Source organism: Botryllus schlosseri, chromosome 2 (assembly GCF_051294905.1).
Source record: "Botryllus schlosseri isolate E-star chromosome 2, Bs_hap1, whole genome shotgun sequence".
Lineage (NCBI taxonomy): Eukaryota > Metazoa > Chordata > Ascidiacea > Stolidobranchia > Styelidae > Botryllus > Botryllus schlosseri.
This window is the reverse complement of record NC_137237.1, coordinates 19260334-19281206: the sequence shown is the minus strand read 5'-3', so window position 1 is coordinate 19281206 and position 20873 is coordinate 19260334. Positions and strand designations below refer to the sequence as shown.

The window sequence follows — 20873 nt, the reverse complement described above, 5'->3', positions numbered from 1 at the left end:
ATTCTGAGCCCTCCCCATCCCCATATACTAAGGCCACTGTCGTACTTGAGACGATGAGCGATAGGGTTAAGTTTTATTGGATACTGTGCGCAATTAGGAATTTAACTGAAAATAAGGTAGATCGTAAAGTTACATTTACATTTAATTCTACTTGATCATGTCGAAGTTTGCTTAGGTTTGTGATCCCAAAATAGTTTTCAAAACTCATAGTGTGAATGTCCCAATTGCGTACAATTAGTCAGTTTAGCTCTGGGGTGGCTAAACTGCGACTCGCATGCCACATGCGACTCTTTGGGAATCTTTGTTGATCGCAGATGTTTAAAATGCTTTCATAAATGCACATACATTCCCCCATTTGCTGAGTGTTTTACCTGATTTTAAACATTGCATTCTATCACTTTTTCAACAATATGCGTATTGTTTCATGCCTTATCGGTGACCTAACAATTGGATAATTTACGCGAGTACGACCATGCAGTACAGTATAAATGGTTATAGTATTGAGCAATTGAATTGTCGAATGGAGTTTAAATGGACATTTCATGCACAATAATAGCGCATAAGTGATCAACAATGAACGGTAGCGCATGTTAAACTAACATTTGTCTTGTAGGCTAATACTAGCAAGAAGCAATAACAGCAGTGTTTAGCCAAGAAAATGTCGCTAAGAAATATTTGTAAAAATTACGCATAAACGGGAAAATAGAACTATTAAAATGGAATGGGATGAAGAGCTTGCCTTCACTGATAATAATGGTAAACGTGTGAGTCTTAGCAGTCAGGATGCACTACCAGTGACCTGAAACGTCCTCATGAAGCAAAGCACATACATAAGTAGCCTATATAAGTCGGAGTTGCGGAGTAATAAATGGAAATCATCCCTAAATGCAGAGCACAAACTGTTGACAACTTTTACCAAGAAAACTGATACAACTACTAAAGCCATATTCATTATAGTATGGAGAATTGCCTGGCTCAAATATCGTTCAGCTTTGACCAACTCATTACTCAACACTGCTTTGATATCAGCCTAATTTCAATCCCTGATGGAACCAGTATCACTATACAACAATAATCATGATTTGATAGCGTTCATTGAATAAATTAGTATTTTTGATTTTTTTTGTGTTGCGGCTCTTTTAAAAGTGTATTTTGCAATATGCGACTCGATGCTGGGGTAGATCTAGCCACCCCTAGTAGGGCTATAGCCTATAGTTTTACAGTTATCTGAGTCGACCCATTTATGCCTACTTTATACATCGTCACTCTTGTATACCTATGATATTGACGTGATTAACACATGGACGATGAACGAGCTGAATAGAATTCAACTATTTAATTGGTACTCAGAAAGAGTTTGGTATGCTACTAGGGATTCTGCGTAACTGAATTTTCATGGTTTCACAGACATACATCAATACTCCAGGATATTTTGTTAGAGCTAATCTAATGTTATTATCCAAGTGTTGACAAATTTGATGGGAAAAAACAAAAGCAACAGTATACAAAATTCAGAATAACAAAGCAATTACAGTGTCAAAATTTGATACCGGCTAAAACTGCCTACTAATAAATAAAGGTTTCGAAAATAGGCCTACTTATATACTTTGGAAATCCATGACCAAGATTTCTAATTGACTAGCCTGCAGCAAATTCTACTATCCATCTTTTGTGCCAAAAATTATTCGATCATTCAATTCTATACTCCATGCTCCAACACAGTGGTTATCAACTGCTGGTCCGTTCCGTGGCAAGTTTCCTCTTGGCCCGCTACATATGTTAGACGGTCATCTCATTCCCAAAATGCAAGAAGTTGGATGCTTGCTCATTAATTAGAGACACAAAACATCCAATTTTAAATTGATTTCAAAATTTGAAACATATTTTTCTGCGTGGTGTCGCAATATGGTTCATGGATTGCTTTGCAATCAACATGTCACAATTCGTTAGGAACAGTTAACTGTTAAAGCTAAAAGAAGACGTTTGAACAAAGTCGGTAAATTGTGACAGTACAATTTAGCCATCCGGGGCTGTAGAATAGAGGCTAGAACACAGCGAAGTCGTATTTCTTACTAAAGAAATCGAAAAATCAACTGAAGTTGTTTTTAACAGTACTTCACCCTGCAGAAGCTTCAATAGAACCACATATAGCATCAATTATTACCAAAAGGCAGCATTAAATTGAGTTTCCAATATTTTTTAGTTGCATATATTTGACATAATTGCAATTTGGATAATTTTGATTATCGAAGGTTCTCCGGTTTGTAATTTTGATGTTTTACCAGTTCATTGGCCGAAAAGCACTGATCTACCGGCCCCTACTCTCTACTTACCAAATTTGGAGATATTCATTTATTAACCTGTAAGACATGAATACAGAGTACCAAGAAGTGAAGGCGTACTCGACAACCTCATCTACCCAGTCGTTTAGATGATTATGCGAACTGTAAGTCATTTCCAACTAACATGACTGAACTGCAAGACTGCATGTATGTCGCATATACCATGTAGTCTGGAGAATATTCAGTTATTCACCTTGCACGAGATTGACGCCTTATCGCCACAGTAGTACTGTATCTTCCATTCTGCACCGGAAACTTCATTACCAACAGCAACCCTTCAAGAATCTCAAATGCAACCCACGAACCCAGAGTAATATAACACCAGCAGACAAGTTAGCAATTGTATTCATAGTTGGTTAACGAAATTTTTCCCGAAAAATATTGATTCAAAATGGTGTTAGTCTCAGAGTCTAATAGAAAAAGCCAATTCAACATACGAAAGGGCATTTCAATGCGGCTTCGTCAAAATACTGACTTATACTGTACATTGGAAGTAGAAATTTTGATACACTCTCATCTTCGTCAGAAATGTATATATAAAGGGTATGGAACACAAAGTGACATTCCCAGAGAGGCAAAGTTAAATTTATCTGCGTAAAGACTGTAAAGGAGGAAGCAACGACTACAAACTTTTGACGATTCACATAGATTTTTCGCTCCGTTTGGTCACATCTCACAAATCTCTACCACGATCATTACAGACGCAAAAGCACAAAGTATGGAAAATAAAGTAAAATATTTCATCGAATATATGGTCACAATTACTTGGCTTAAACTAAATGATAGTATAGCAAAATCATAATGTCTACGTATCTGAGACAGTGCACACAACCGCTACACGGTGCAAAGGGTATTAATCAGAATTGCTAAAGCGTACAAGCAAATTTACATCGACTTCTAACGATATTTTCACCTGTCAAGTACCTGACGATATTGGGTGATGAGCTAAGAAATGAATCTAATGTACTATAAACAGGGGTAGTTAATCGATATCGTTCGATTTACGCCAGATCTCAATCTTTTAGAATCGCAGTGGGAGCCTACAAAAAGGAAAGGCGCAGTAGGGGCAGTCAGGACACGATTAACAAGTCAAAACTGAAAAAATTTGGGAATAGACAGTCCTGCATTAGCAAAAGGAACAATCCGCTACTAAAGTTCATAATATCCCGTGCATCGCCCTGAAGAGAATCAACAAAGTGCTATATTAACTGCATACAGAGGCAAATGAGGAATTCTGGCGCCGTATCACCAGGCACACGTGGCGAAGAACTACAATCAATCGTATGGAAAGCGTCCGGACCTTTTCATAAACGCGGCTGCGTTTACAGCGCGGTGGATGTTACCTTCTTCTGCCCGCGTCTCTGTGCCAGAAACGATGCGCCCACCGGGTTCAGATTGAGCGCCTTGTGGGACCTCGCCGCGTTAAACATGGCCGACATGGCGCCTTTCACGGTCTTGACATCGCGTGCTTGATTCAGCTGGTATTCCGGCAGTTGGTCGGGACGCGCGATAAACGGATGCAGCAATACCTGGGGCGCCGTTATACGTCGGTTGGGGTCGATATGAAGCATCCGGCGCACGAGATCTTTGGCCGTGTCAGACACGGTTTTCCAAGTGCCCCCCGAGAAGCTAAATTTTCCAGCCTCGATCCTTTTCAAGATATCTGTCGGGGTATCGTCAGGGCCATTGGCAAACGGCGTGTACCCGGACAGCATCGTGAAGAGCAAGACGCCGAGACTCCAAATGTCACAAGCCTCGTCGTACCCTTTCTTCTTCAAGACCTCGGGCGCCACAAAATTGGCGGTGTAGCACGGGGTCATCAGCAAACCGTTGTCGTGCCGCAGCTGCTTCGCGAATCCAAAATCGCAGATTCTCAGCGAATCGGGATTGCCCGTCTCGTCCGCATACAGGATGTTGCTAGGCTTCAAATCCCGATGCACGACGCCACTTTTGTGCATGTACTCAACCGTTTTTGACACCGTGCGCATCACGGCGGACGCCTCGCGCTCGGTGAAGAATTTCTGACGCAAAATCTTGTCCAAAAGTTCCCCGCCTTTCATGAGCTCGGTGACCAGGAAGACATGCTGCCCGTCGTCGAACACATCCTTCAACGTGATGATGTTGGGATGTTGCCCGTATCGCAGGAGTATCTGCACTTCCTCCTCACAGTCGCGCTTGCTCTTGTCGATGATCTTGACAGCGTACTCTTTCTTGGTGCTCTTGTGCAGGCAACGCTTGCACACCGAGTACGAGCCTATCCCAATCTCCTCTTTGACTTCGTACTCTTCGTAGAATGTCTTGGGGGATTGCGCTGCGACCGTGTTGGTCAGCAGGACCGTGCCGGAGAAATCGCGGTTGTTTGCTTTCCCGTTTGCGACTTGGACAGGGTCCGCTTCCTTAGGCTCCTCCTCCTCAATGATAGGAGCCACGAAAGAGAAACCGCGAAACAACTGCTGAGCTTTAGCGCTCGCCGGCACACCAGGCGAATCTCGCGGCGTTCTCGACGTAAATTCAGTATCGAAATAGAACGCGTCTTCCGCTCGTGTCACCGCCGGCTTGAAAGGCGGCTCGATCTCTTTTCTAAGCAACTTGTTCCAATCGATACTGGCAAAAAACTCGTGCCGTTTTATCTCTTCCACCCCATCGCTGCCACTTCCAAGACGGTTGGTAGGGTTGCGTTTGAAAAGCATTCTCAACAGACTCTGCGCCTCGTGGCTGAGAAACTGCGGCATAGCCAGTTTAGCTTTCAAGATCTGAGTCATCGTGTCTTTCCTGTCCCGCCCCTGAAATGGCAGTTGACCAGTGAGCATTTCGTACATGAGAACGCCGAACGACCACCAATCGGCAGAATAATCATGCCCTCTCCTGTTGACTACCTCTGGCGCCATGTATTCGACAGTGCCACAAAACGAGTATGCCTTCTCGGCCTCGTCTACGGATTCCTTACTGAGACCAAAGTCGGTGAGAGCGATGTGACCGTCGATATCCAACAGGATGTTCTCCGGCTTTAAATCCCGGTAGATAATGCCTAAAGTGTGCAGGTGATCAAGAGACAGAGCCAGCTCGGCCAGGTAGATTTTCACGTCATCTTCCGTAAACATCAGCTCTTTCGACAGTCTCGTGAATAGATCGCCGCCTCTCAAAAACGCCAGGACCAGATACAGGTTGCCTTCGGTTTGGAATGCGTAAAAGACTTTCACGATGAATGGATGATTCACGTCCACCAAGATGTTTCTTTCCATTTTAGTGCGGAGTCTGTCGCGAACCTTCAGCTTTGCTTTTTTTAACACTTTCATGGCGTACAGCTGGCCTTTATCCCAGCCTACTATTTTCCTAACTAAGAACACTTTTCCAAAGGACCCCTGCCCGAGCACTTTCAATATCTCGAAATGGCTTGGATTGGCTTTCTCTCCTTTCCTCGTGTGTTCGTTAATCTCGATTTCCGTCATGTTCACATCGTTTTTCAGGTCAGGAGCGTCCACAGACATGTCATCGTCAACTTCCTCCGTCAACGGATGTATCGCCTGCGTGAAAGGCCCGTTCGCAAACGGCGCGAGAGGCATCTTGTCACAGAAAATTTAGCAACCGTTCTAAGAAACCTCACTACTTATAGGATACGACTACCAAATACACTGTTTCGACAGAACAAAAATCGATTTGAAGCAGACGTAGCAAAGGTAGGATCCATCAATCGCCCGAAAGCAGGAACATGACTGGTGATTTGACTGGAATATCATATAACAAAGGAAGCTGCAAGTCATGACTAACCAGAATTACTCACATTTTCTAATCAGGGCTTGGTACTGTTCATGGCATGATAAACGGATGAAATCAAATATTGCAATCCGATATTTCCAATTTTTCCATCATGCGAGGCGTTATCAATTTATTGAGTAACACAGCATGATAGAAAGATTTAAACCAGAGTTGCATGATTTAGTTTCACAACCATGAATAACAATCTGACATCAATTTATGCACAGCTGTGATACAATGATCAATCAAGAACCAAAATAAATGGATATTCAATATTAGGAAATAAATGAGTGCGTTGCACGCTGTACTGTGCTGAACATCATTATTATTACAACAACAACAACAACAACTCTAAACCGATGATTACCCAGTAACAGCATAATCATTTTCACGACACATGATATTTCTCGGAAATTGATATGCTTGGTGTTTTGTAATAAATGCACGAATATCAAACACTTACACAGACAGCTTTAAATAGCTATCAAAACCCATACTGGCAGTCAAGCTAGAAGCACCAAGCATATAGTATTATCGGCACATAGTAACTCTTCCATATGGATGGCTATCATTACACCTGCATACTACTAAAACATACTTTTAGTTGGTATAGCAGCAAATCTTCTCTTGAAATCATTTTAGCATTGATCATACCCTCTGGAGGTGACATAGACAAGTCAACTTCAACAGGTCTACTAAATTTTTCGTTAATATTGTTTTAAACGGACTTTGAAAACTCAAGTTACCAGTTACTTCTGATGATTGATAGCCTATCGCATATCCAAGCGGTAACATTAGGAAAATCTTCAATTTATAGAAAATTATATTGCGATATGATTGCTGGTGTTAAGGATCTTTCCATAATAAATTACAAAATGAATCTTGTGCTTCAATAGACAATCGCAGACAAGTGTCATTCACAAAGATAGGCCTACTCTGATCCCTGAATGGTTCTAATGTTGGAAACATTCAAGACTTCGTGATTATCCCAAGTAGATTTTCGGAAATGATGGAAAGCTACATTAGATGCCTGGATACGCTTGGACCTAGTACAGCTTGCTGGCAATAATACATGGTCTATGTTAGAGGATCTTAAACTTTTCAGATGTGTTGCGACCCCAAGCCTCACACATTGAACAGTAATCTTGCTGTCTTGCTGCATGCCGTTTTACAGGCATGTATGAAATAGAGAAGCAGACAACCAGTTGAATGCAATGCGGTTCTATGAAACATTCATTACAAAAAAGTCACTGGTTCAGTGAGGTTGATGTCAAATGACATTTATCCTTCTTAGTATTATATAATATATATGCACAGGTCTATAGTATTAAGCTCCATGCGCATATCATCGGCTCACCACCTTTTTCTATCTCTAAACCAGGCAATGAACAACACTGGGCGCTCTTAGCATGCGATATGCCGATATGATTTTTGTTCGGAGACGTCATTTTACCCGTTACTGCAGACACTGATGACAGGTTAATAGGAAATGTAATATCGGAGGTTAAACCTCGGGAAGTCGGAAATCAACATTCTCTCCCAGATCCCAAACACCAATTTGTAAACCCCCACCCAGTGTTCTGGTCTTGAGCACCCCTAATGACAGCTCCACATCCTGTCTCTCATTCTTCTTTGGGTTATTTAATGACTACTCATTTCTACTTGGGCTACGCAGTACCCATTCACAAACACACACACTCTCTGTAGCGAACTAAATGCGGTATCACCCAATTCATGAACGAGACGGAACAGGTGGGACAAACGGCGGATATAGTTGAATCTCCATCATACAAATGATGTGTATTTCAAAATGATACTATGGTAGGTGGTTGGGGGCCAACCATATATATATCATTAGATCTAGTGACATCAAATAAATGATCCTAGTTGAACAAATCTGCCTCAAAATACATTGTTGATTTACGAAATAATTTTCGGCCCCCAGTTACGACCCTGTTCTCCCGCCATCTACTCTGCCCACGAGTATTACCGACACAAATCTTAGTTTTTCAGAGAAACCAATGTCAAATAAATCTTCCTATGAAACCAAACGACTTGGGTAATATAATTAGCGGTAGCCTATACAATAATCAACACATAGTGTCATTACGACTTTTCTGCGCTTGTCACTTATTGGCTATAGCCAACACGGTAGGCTGGGAAGCAACCAACGCATACTCAGAGGCGATCTATGATGAAGTGGGTAGGTGTTGCTGGGGGTTGCCGGAGTACTCGGACCTCGGAGAACCCGGCCTTACAAACTCGGCCCTCGGAGAACTCGGACCTCGGTGAACTCGGCCCTCGATGAACTCGGGCCCTCGGTGAATTCTGCCCTCGGGAAATTTTGTAATTAAGTGTATTAACAAGTATTAATATGAATTATTAAACTAATAATGTTATTATCAACTGATTTGTCGATCTTGTAAGGAGGTCAGGGCATGCGTAGATCACGCAGTCACGGCGTGATCAGATCACGTGATCACGATTGCGTGGTCGGCTCAGTGTTGAATTGACTTGGCGAGGGGCGGATGTGCGACATCCTCGTATCTGTTCATGACATCGCATTGGGTCTTATCGCATTGTACATTGTGTGTGACTTGTGCAGATGAAAAAGATCTCCCAACGATTGTTATTGCTCACATATCAACCATGCGTGGTCTGCTCGTTATTGCAACTGTAGGTTGAGGTGGGGTGTTAGGGTTGGGTAGGGTAGGGGGAAGGGAGACATTAGGGTTCAGGGAGTGGGACATTAGGGTTGGTGGAGGTGGGATATTAGGGTTGGTGGAGGTGGGGTATTAGGGTTGCCGGAGGTGGGATATTAGGGTTGCCGGAGGTGGGATATTAGGGTTGCCGGAGGTGGGATGTTAGGGTTGGGAGAGGGGGGTATTATGGTTGGTGGAGGTGGGATATTAGGGTTGCCACAGGTGGGATATTAGGGTTGCCGGAGGTGGGATGTTAGGGTTGGGAGAGGGGGGTATTATGGTTGGTGGAGGTGGGATATTAGGGTTGGCGGTGAATACAAAATTCCCCGAGGGCGGAATTCCCCGAGGGCCGAGTTCACCGAGGTCCGAGTTCTTCGAGGGCCGAGTTTGTAAGGCCGGGTTCTCCGAGGTCCGAGTTCTCTGGTAATCGTTGCTGTGTGGTTCGGACTAATGAACATTCATCAGCATAACATAATACAAGAGTGCTATAGCAATTAGAATGATGAGGTGAATTCTGACCCGATCACGCCATTCGTCACGGTTTAATGGTACTCAACTTTACTGATCAAGGGTTAAGAACCCCTGGTCTATGTGCTGATGTGTGGGACACGAATTCCAGAGCATCAATCTTGATTCGTCAACCAAAGTCTTCAATATGATTTTGAAAGCTCGTAAGGGCATTTCAGTAATGTACGTCTCAACATCTTTCGAGTCTGGTCTCAATCTACTTCTTCAAAACACTTATCTGAGCACTTTTCATTTTATATTTCTGCCCATAAGTGGTTTTATGTTTCGAAAATTGGTTATTCTATATCAACTGCATTACTTCCACTTGTAATATCAATGACTACTTTAACTTATTATGAAAGACATGAATTTGACTGATGATATAAATCAAAAATTGAGATTCTGAAATAGTTATAATAATAGGCAGCAAATTTGAAATTCAAATTTTAATCAGAATAAAAAATAGAAATTTGGATTTGAGAAAAGTGACACAAGAACATAGATAAGACATACGACAAAACATAACATAATCTGGATATCATGAGTTGGCTATAGTTGCTGGGCAGAATGAAATTATCCAAATATTTTCAAATGCTAAATTTACATTTCCTTAATTGATTTGAGAAATGACCGATGTTCGAAATCGAATGTTCGATTAGGATAAAAAAAGCTTAGAATATTGTCACTAGGGCAGGGCAAAAACGAGTACCTGAGTGATTCGATTCTGAATCACGTATTATGCTTCGAGTCGAGTATACGAGTATCAATCATTATGACGTAATAACAGCATATAAGATGTCACTGTTCAAATATATACCTTTTATGCCACCACAAACAATATAATGCCTGTTATCTATCACATTAAAGATACTTTGGTATTATTTCGACCCTATACCGATTTCATTTCACTTTGTGACAATGTTGTAGGGGGATCGTGACTTCAGAAATGTTTTATTTCCAGCAACGTTCGTAGCTTTGCACCATGTTTCGTATGCTGCGATACGACCAATCAAGGTTTTAAGGCTTCCACAGTGAAAAATAGTATCAAAACCATAACTCTCGTCAACAAAATAACTCACGCGGCGAGAAGCATATAATTTCAGTACTCGAAAAAATCGTATTTTTCTACTCGACTCGAATCATTAAAATAATTACTCGATTCAGATTCGAGTACTCGAATCATTGTGCCCAGCCCTAATTGTCACTAATCACTGCACAGTGCACATTGATATACGGTAATGTCGGTAATCAAATCAGAAGTTCTTAAAACCGCTGCTGGATTCTCAGTACGTTTCGCCTAATATAACAAGTAAGTAGCGATAATTCTCCTAGTTCAAGTAATTTAATAAAAAATACAGAATTGTGTGTGCACAGGACGCTGATTCCATACAGGCTTAAAACTTGTTCTTCTTTTCTAGCTATACAAGTAGAAATAGGCTAGAGTGGAATTGGCGGCAACCTGGCAACGTCACCCGCAACTTTCGATTCAGTAACAAAATGATTGTATGCAAGAAACTATTCTGTCACATACAACGAATCGACGAAAACAACCAGTTTTCAGTCTGGCCAATCAATGTAGGGAGGGTATGCGTAGGCGTAGCACTGGTAGCAGTATAGCCTACTCACTATACATCAGTAACGTTTCAGACGACAAATCAAAAAAAGGTGAAGGAACAGTGGATCACAAGGGTATATACTTATATCTTTTAACTTAAATTCGGCTGGGATGATGGGAAACACTGAAAACAGACATAACTTTCCATTGACCAGGGTTTGTCCCAAGCCCCAAGGGAGTTATTCATTGCGTTACTCAAAAACACAACATATTCGAGTTTAAATCTCAGATGATTGAAAGCTTTGTATCTATAATAGACTAAAACCAAATGCACCGTACCGTATATACATAAACTGTTCAGTGTTCACTGTTTCTGGTGAATATGCTATACAGTTTATACAACACCAGTAATTACATACATACATTAGCATTCACCCAGACAAATTTGCTAATAGTCGTTCGTTAATTGAACAAATGTGTATCAAGTAACGATTACACATAGCGACCGAATCTTTATTCTACACATTTCCCGTGGGAGTACGACCATTCCGATGTCATTCCAATCCAGCGAACTGCAATGGAGAATCGCCCATTATACCGAAATTGCAGACAATCATCACCAACAGCGCTAGCAATCCGGAGTTTCATCCGGACGTAAAGTACGTGGCTTCGCTTCAAGTCGTTCCATCTGAAGAGGTCCCAAATATTGTGGCGGGGAATATATATTGAGAGTGTCACTAATCTTTGCTTTCCCATCATCAAATATAAACTCTATGTCCATGGGGTTATGTGCAGTTGATCTAGAGCCGTTGCATCATCGACCGGGGAAAAATCGATCGGTTATATTGGGAACACTCATTCAGGAAGTAGCCTTCATTTCGACATTGCTGCGGAATACGATGGAAATACGACATTCGTATCCTTTCCTATGATCAAGTGCATAGTACATATACAATGGATGCAATACTGCAAAAGATTTACATTGTCTTTCGTGGATGCCACAAGGCAAAGTGCGCATACAGTTCTTGAACATTATGGCACAAAATCAATAGATAGTCCAAAAGTGTGAATCTGTACTTTGCCGGAAATCAGAATATTATCAAGTGTGTCATCTTTCAAGTGTAAATTTAACCAATTTCGTCTGGATAAACACAAGCGTGGATAGTTAGATTTCCAGGTGATTTTGAACATTCTATCCGAAAAATCCGAGTCGAATAACTTTGACGAATAATGTTGATTGTACATGTACAATGTACAGCTGAGCTGCGAGTAGTTTTTACAAAGGCTAATATTAGAGTTGCCTGATATATATTTGCTTGGACCTTTGACAGAACAAGTTTAGAATGTTGCCAATCTTTTCAGAATATATTTACTGTCCAGTGTCCATGTTTGGTTGTCGATCTGACGTCTGGTCGCAACCATCCAACAGTATCCTGAACAGAAGTTACAACTATCCGTCAAATGCTCATCATTGCTTCCAAACAACACCAAGCTGTTTTGTAATTAATAGGCCTTCCCAAAGAATGTTTAGTAAATGGTACTACCATACCACTAGTATTACCATAGCCTTTTAAGGGTTATGGTAATACTTATTCTGATAATCATCAGATTTTATTTGCATCTGAACAGGACACACAATGTAGGCTACTTGACAGTAGGGCCTAGCCTACATGTGATAAAAAAAGAAAGGAAAAAAAGGACGTAGTTTACTTTTGTTCTTAACGTTTTTGCGGCATAAATACACCGACTCATGATACAATTATACAATAAATCAATCAATTAGGTTTATTAATATTTTCATCGTTTCAAAACATCACACGACTGCGATACAATGAAAAGATAGGAAGGTGTCGAAACAACTTGGAGTAGCCTTTAATATCAGACACCCACCTTCGCCTAGGCCAGTGGATCCCAACCTTTTTCGACCCATCGCCCCCTTTTCAAGCTCAACACCGATCATCGCCCCCAAAATTTTGTGTACCGAAAATTGGGCATACAAACTATAATCACCGGCGGGTTGACTAAAAAAAAGGTCAACTTGAAGCCTAATAATTTGACACTTTTCTAACTAAATTTCCGTGGGTTGACTAAAAAAAGGTCAGCTGTTTTGACGCGTCATCGCCCCTATCGCCGCCTTCACCATTTTCGCCCCCGTCGCCCCCTTTGTCCATTTTCGCCCCCCTATCGCCCCTTCGTCATTTTCGCCCCCTAGCCCGCCAAATCGCCCACGTTGGGAACCACTGGCCTAGGCCCTAGGCGAAGTAAAGAAGAGACATATGCACACTGAATGAAAAGTAATGCAGAGAATATAAGACGCAAGCGACAAAATGAGGTGGCATGTGGCGGAGGGCGAGGTCGATGTTAGGTCGTGGTCCGGTAATCCTGAAGACTGGCTAGTACACACGATCTGTGCATGCATATTGCACATATGCATACTGAGTTCATGCAGGGATATCTAGAAGCTTTAGATATCCCTGAGTGTATATGATGTGCACATGCCGCTGGACAAGGTAGGCCTACAGATATAGCCTTCTATGGCTTTCTAAGTCTTGCACCACCCCTCCATGCTATCACAGTAATCAGAGTAATGCATGAGCGCCAAGCGGGAAGTCGTGGATATACCAGTGTGTATTACTATATCAGGTATAAGGTCTGACCCGGTCGGGGATCGAACCCACGACCTATCGATCAATAAGCCGATGAGATGTAATTAACCGATAGGGAGGAGCCTCGCCTAAAGACCAGTTGCGGTCACTTAAACTAGCCCAGTGGCCCAAGTGTTCGATGTCACAGATCTTCTTTACACGGCTCTTTCTTGATCTTTCCATTCCTTCGTGAGCGTTGCATTCTTTCATCGTTTTTTTTCTGTTTTTTTTTGTCGCCGTAATAAACTGAGACGCGTGGGAAGAGGGGCGCCGATAAACCTCCGACGCTGAATCGAACCCGGGCCGACCGGGTAGCCGGCGCTTATCGTCACAACTCCCCATACCGACATTTTCAATTCAATTCAAATTATGGATAAAATTTCATCATTTCAATGCATCACAAGACTGTCATACAATAAAAAATAGGGGAAGGTGTCGAAACGAATGGAAGTAGAGTCTTCGAAATCAGACACCCACCTGGCCTATAGGCGATGTAAAAAAGGAGGCATGATCACAGAATGAAAAGTAAAGGAAAATAATATGAAAGGACAGGTGACAATAAATGGTGGCATGTGTTGGAAGCTGAGATCGATATGTCAGGTAGTGGTCTGGTAAAATAAAGGAAAAGGGAAAGAAATAGCTTTAAAAAAAGGACTGACGAAGAAAGAGTATATAACATCGAAGAAGACTGTGTGATCGGACACTAGGTCGAAGTGAATGCCAATTCAATAAACCCCTACTGGTTGTTCGTTCGGCAGCCCCCTATCTGTTCATTACATCGCATTGTGTGTCTTATTGTATGTAGCATTGTACATTGTATCTGTGTCTTGCGCAGATTATAATATAATCTGTCGATTGATTGATTGATTATTAAGTATGCCGGGCCCCAATTGTGGAACAGCATCTCGCCGGCTATCAGACAGCCGTCGAGTATGTCCGCATTTAAGTCGAGATACAAGCAATCTCTTCCGAATACTAGTCAGTAATGTTCCCTCTAATTTCTGACGAGTCTGCGCACATTCACCAAGTCACTGCGCAGACCCTTCGACAACAGTGCATAACGACTAAAAAGAGATCATCACTTCGGACTTTGTGCGCAGCTTGGATTTTCTGTGCGCAGAGACCGCGTCAGCAATGCGACTGCGCACGTGCGCAGAAGTGGGGACATTGCTAGTCAGCCTTCAGGATCACCTGACCACGGCTAACACATCGACCTCGCCTTCCGCCACATGCCATCTCATTTTGTCGCTTGCCTTTTAGATTATCTGTTTTACATTTCATTCACAGTGCACTGTGCAGTGTGCAATGTGCATGCCTCATCTTCACTACTTCGCCTAGGCCAAGGTGGGTGTTCTTGTCCTATCTCAAAGACTATGTACTCCAAGTCGTTTCGGCGCCTTCCTATCTTTCATTGTATCGAGATTTTTGTGGTGTTTTGAAGTGATGAAAATAATAATATACTGAAACTGATTGTCAGTTATTTGATATTATTGATGCACCATCATTAAGCCATGACTACAGACCACAGTCTTGTCTGTGGTCGTATCGCTGTAATTGTATTTTTTGAATATTTGTTCATTGTACGAAATCGAGAGTTTGTCTTCAGGACAGCCGCGAGCCGGGAATGGCAATTTATATCTATCTCAGTTCTCGTTATCTGTGGTCAAGCGAGTAACCACATAAACATGAATGACTCTGTGACGTAACTATGTTCGTTTCGCGCGTTCTCATAGTTACTCAAAGTTCGTTGGGCCTGTTACTATCGAACTCTAACGATGAAGGTTTGTTGACGTCTGTCTACTTGGGTTGCCGATGCCCGATGGTATAATTGTATGCCAAATTTCACGATTTACGGTAGCAATTTTCGACATTGGCACATCAGACTGATGTATCACAATTTCATTCTTAATTTCGTAGAGGCATCAAAAACTGAGTTAGGCCTGGACATTCTGTGAGAACAAGATGAGTGTATGGGAGTTGTGGATGCAAGTGATGCAGTAGATAGATTGCTCGCAGAAGGCCGCCAGGGCCAAGTAGTGGAGGCAGTATGTAGACAAACAGACTGACATTTTTTTCAGAGCGTAACGTCGGTACCGTAAGTGACTTCTGTTGAGTGACTGGCCCTGACAGAGCCCCTGAGCATCAACTAACAAATTTATGCTATATAGTATTTAAGGTTTGCATATTCCTGATCACGTAGGCTACCAAGCAGGACTCTGGACTATTCAGTGGTGCCAGGACATATAATTTAGGCAAACACGCAACGAAAAAAAATATGACCGGGTCTACAAGGGTCAGCCTGATTGGAATCTCGGTACGTTTTGCCTGATATATCAGGGGAGCATTGAAGATTCCTCTGTGAGCACAGGCGATTTTGATGTGGGACTATCTCGTTACCTGTGAGACATTGACGATTTTGCTGTGAGAGAATCTCGACACAGGTGAAATTGCTGTGAGACAATCTCGTTCCCTGTGAGACACCGAGGATTTTCCTGCGAGAAAATCACCATTGCCAATAAGAAATACATAGGCCACCCGCACAAAAGTGATTTACTCGCAGGAAAATCCTCCCTATCACTTTTTGTCGAGAGTGATCTTCAAGAAAAACTATGGAGAGAATAGCGTGGGTAAGACAAGCAGTGAGCAGTGAGCAAGAGCCTCCCTGTCAGGTGAGCACGGGGCGCCAATTCATGAGGAACATTGTGAGCAGTGAGCAAGGCACCCGGCAAGCCGTCAGGGGAGCACCTGCCACCGATTCCAAACGGGCAAGGGTGGCAGTGATGAAACATATCCTAAAATGACCTCCAAAGATGGGCTGAAAACGGCAATCTCTATGTTATGGTGCCGAAATGTCCAGCCCTGAAGAAGGATTTAGGCCGGGTTGGAATCCCAATCCCGGTACGATTAGCACTCGGTCTAAAAATGACCGATGCTGGATGGCCAAACCTTTCGAGATGGATTGGATATGCTCCATTGTCGGCACGGAATAGTCCCGTTCTTGCAATCTGAGTAGACAGTAGTACGTACAAATGCGATACGCAGAGGAAGTTAATTTGCCCTAGTTTGAATTCGCGTGCGTCAGACATGTTTTGTAGAGCTGTGTTGGGTAGAATTGTGGTGCACGCGTTCTGTATGTCATACATGCCTGTAAAGTCGTAGCATACAACTAATAATAAAAATAGATTCCTTTTCATGGGTGAGGCTCGGGTCGCGAGATGCCACAAAAACTCAGATTTTGGTGGTAGTCTGAACGCTGCTTTATCGTTATTAAACTGTCATGAATTCTCAAGTTAGATTGAGCTAAAGAGTAGAACACACAGTATCGTGAGTTAATTTGCTCTTCACATAAACTTGCGAGACAGAAGTTGGAGCGACGTATCATCAGGTAGCGAGCTCCAATGTGCCTACTCTCCTTGATCATTTTGCACCTTATGGTCCAAAGAAATAAAGAAAAAGCCTCAACACAAACATGTGGGTTTTTCATCCTTCCGAAAAACTGTAGCCTCCCGGGACCTTTGTGTCAGCTCGCGAAAAATACGCTGTATTTTTGATAGGAGTGCGGAGCAAGTTTTAAGACCTGACCCTCCAAGCCCTAAGTAGACGATTTTGTACAAATTCCCAACAATGTTGTTTGGCCGAGAAGGGTTTTAGTGAAATAATTGAAAGCAAAACGAGCGAAAAAAGTTGCCCTTTTAATGAGACACTTGATACCTTAAGCTACATAGATGTCAATTTGTTGCACATCTGAACAAGATGTTGTTAAGTAGACCTATCTATTGTATATTAATTTTCGATTAGTTTGTGCGAATGAAATTTATTTTACAAAACAAAGTGCGAACGGAGCTCAAAAAGGTTGAAAAGCACTGTCCTAGTCATTTAATTGGTAGGCCTACTGCCAGATGCGTATTTCCAATAACAAACCTGTACCATGACTTTATAACGTGTGCAAAATCAACACGCGCATTGTTCATATGAAATAACTTCAGTCTTGTTCATTTTGAACAGTTTAATATAGGCCTATCTTGAAATTCCCGAATTTTGTTTTCATTGGGTCAGTTTTCAATGCGTCACCAAAAAAGTTGGGAAACTCTGGGCTACATTATTTTTATCCTGTTCATAAAGTGTTGACTTGGCACCTACCAGAATACGTTAGTGAGCATTCATTCAATAGGTTTTATACTTGCTTGTACAAAAACTACAGTACCTGTTCATGATAGAAATAATATGAGCTCAATCATTGGTGCACACTGCACAGTTGCAGGCTTGTATATCTGTCATCAGGTATGATTTCGTGTCAACCTTATATATTTCTTTTCAGTTTTATTGCTCTTCGATGATGTGATGATTTGATATCTCAATTGAATTGTGTAACAACAGGCCTGGTTTGGCCCAGGCTCAATTGAACTAGCTTTTGGAAAGCAAGGCACAATGGCTAAAGTTCAAGTAACTTCCAAAGAGGAGTTGGACAATCAACTCTCACTGGCAGTCAAGAAAAGTAGTAAGCGACTCACCGATGATTTGAAGAATACCAAAAGCGCCTACATTGTTCATGAAACCAGTGAACCAGACTCTTTTATGGGAAGTACTGTTTCATGGTATAACTGGTACTTGCGCCAAGCTAATACATTTGTCATCGTCCTGGTTGTTTTGTGCCAGTACCTGAACTCGTACTTGTTCTTCTTCGACTCAAATCAAATATTCTACAATCTCTCTGTATCCGCCGATTTCCTTTACACCTTTATTATGTTCATGCAAGCCCGTACAGGGCATATGATCGATGGTGTGGAGGAACGAAACCTTTTGAAAGTTCGTGAACGCTACCACAAAAGCATTCAGTTTTACCTGGATCTTGCTGGATACCTTCCGATAAACTTCCTTCGATTTGTTGTGCCCGGAGACGATGGCCCATTCTATGTTGCCGCCAGACAGAAAGCATACGTCAGAATGTATTACGTACTGTATTACCTTCGTAAGTTTACTTTTCTTATATACCGCACCGGGAACTGAATCATCATATTATATATGTATGTACATTAGGGTTATGACCTGAAAAATTTTTTTTTGCTTGTAGCAGGAAATAATGAACATTTTGGTATAAATTAATAATATTATGATTATTTTGTTCAAATCGAAAAAAAGTCCCGCACAAACTAATTTCAATTATCGACACTGGTCCAAATTTTGAAAAAATTTAAAATTCAAAGATATTCTTTGCTACAAATTTAATCTTCAAATATATGTCCTTTTGTACTTCTCGTAAAGTTCATCCATCAATTTGACTTCCTTTTCTGTTATTATGTTAGTGCTAGAGACATCTGCAACCAACGGACATATCCGATCTCCAACAGGGTTTTAAGGCACTTTATCGCTGCAGGACATTCGAGTGCAAAGATAGCAGCAAGTAATCTTTGGTATATTCTAGAGCCCGACCAATATATTGGATTTTTGGGTCGATACCGATAAAACGGATATTTCACACCTTGACGGAGAACCCCAATACATTCAGCCGATATTCGAAAGAAGTTGGATACACATAAGCACATTGTCAAAGCTTCAGAGCATCTATTTGAACATCTTTACAGCCATTGTTATACTTGAATATATGAAATAAACTAGGAAGGCTGCTTCTGAACACCTGTAAAGTGTATATTATATGAAGTATATCAATATTCTTAGTCTAGCGGTCAAAAATTATTGTTTTCTGACTTCCTACCGCCATGTTACGCCACGAAAATTACCGGTCATTTTTCAGCTCCAATGGCCGATACCGATAATTCTTTCAAAGTGTGATATCTTCTCGATATTATCGGCGAACCGATAATCGGTCGGGTTCCAGTATATTCCATCTTTAGACATTTGGTTAGAGTACCAGGCTTCCTGACATGCATTTGCGATGAATATGCATGATATCTCCCGAGTTACTCTCCATCTGGGGATTTGGAAGTACCCTTGAGCTTCATCTCGCATTGCGTAGAGATGGAAGTTTATGCCATTTGATAAGTGGTAATCTACTGTTTTCTTTGAGAGAGCGGCACGCTCTGCACTGCTCATAGATAAACTTGAAATTATCCCTCCATCCTCGGTTTTCTAATTCATTTGTGACTACAGGATATACAAAATTTTGAATTTTTTTTTCAAGTCATAACCCTAATGTACATATACCTTTAAGATGATACACAAACTCCATTCTTAAAATAGTAGGGCTACATTGAATGCTCTCTCATTTGAGATCTCATTTCATGCTGGTGACGTCATATTTTGTGATACGATTGTTGATATACAATGTTCTTTCCAATTCTTTACTAGTTGCTGACGATTACCCCTGTCGAGTGTCAGCCGAAAGTATTTGGGTTCATTTCAATATGAATATAAAATTCATTTGTAAATATACTTGCTTTTTTTCTCAAGGACTACGCGAGGAAGAGCCGGGATCCAGCACTGTTGTATACAGATCACTAAAATATACTCTGCTCTCCACCCTTCTCATTCATTTCTTGGCATGTGGATGGTATGGACTTGCGTGCTCCCGGGCTGGATCAGAGGGATTTACTCTGAACTTATGTAGCAGCGACAGCTGGATTATGATCTTGCCGCAAGGTTTGCTACCTTGATGATATTTGATTCACATTCCACGTTATATTGACTTTATCGCAGGCTTACTTTATTTTTTGTCCTTGGTAAAGAGTTATGTAGCGATGGCAAACAAAAAATATTTCAAATGACATTAATATGAACAATCCAATTATCATCCATCATTACGGTGCAAGTGTATGCGGTAAAGTATTCTACACACTAATTAGTGTGCCTCATCCTAAATTTTTTCAATGCTCACCCTAAAAATCTTCCACTGAAATGTATGCACTGCTACTGGTAAATAGCCCAAATTGAAAAAATTACACCCTTAAAAAGATATGTGTATTACTCCTTGATTCCTTTTTGAGTACTTTATGAATGCTGTGTGTTAATGCTTCCTAGTACACTTTTAGATCTTTTGGAACGGGTTGAGAGTGCGACAGATACAGTACAAGGCGCAAGAGAGCAGATGAGTTTTCTTCACAACACCTACATCACGAGTCTGTACTGGGCTTCCGCCACCACCACTTCAACTGGGTATGGCGACATTCATGCCAGCACTCCCGGAGAAAAAGCAAGTTCATTTTGATGAAGGATAATTGTCAATCTCTTCCAAAAGCTTTGTATCATCTGTTTAGATATACTCCATCTTTGCTATGATAATTGGAATGGCCATTTTGTATGGGATGACCATGGGTGGATTCACATCCATGTTGACAAATATTGATGCTCGTCGATCTTCATTTGTACATCGCTACACAGCTTTCAAGTCGGAAGTGGTGAGAAATTATTT

General features: G+C 41.5%; 2 protein-coding genes across 2 annotated transcripts in view; one reads left to right on the top strand and one right to left on the bottom strand.

The window, feature by feature from the left end:
• Positions 1-2671: 2671 nt before the first annotated feature.
• LOC145434026 (ribosomal protein S6 kinase alpha-3-like) overlaps positions 2672-20873 on the bottom strand; it is a 59427-nt gene continuing 41225 nt past the window's right edge. The window contains exon 2 of the mRNA XM_080311305.1: positions 2672-5976. Coding sequence (XP_080167431.1) covers positions 3665-5905 — 2241 coding nt within the window. The 5' untranslated portion in view covers positions 5906-5976 and the 3' untranslated portion in view covers positions 2672-3664. The remainder of the gene's footprint in view (positions 5977-20873) is intronic.
• The window catches only part of LOC145434018 (uncharacterized), a 33015-nt gene continuing 29928 nt past the window's right edge, over positions 17787-20873 (top strand). Inside the window, exons 1-4 of the mRNA XM_080311294.1 lie at positions 17787-18476; positions 19916-20104; positions 20494-20654; positions 20719-20859. Coding sequence (XP_080167420.1) covers positions 17936-18476; positions 19916-20104; positions 20494-20654; positions 20719-20859 — 1032 coding nt within the window. The 5' untranslated portion in view covers positions 17787-17935. The remainder of the gene's footprint in view (positions 18477-19915; positions 20105-20493; positions 20655-20718; positions 20860-20873) is intronic.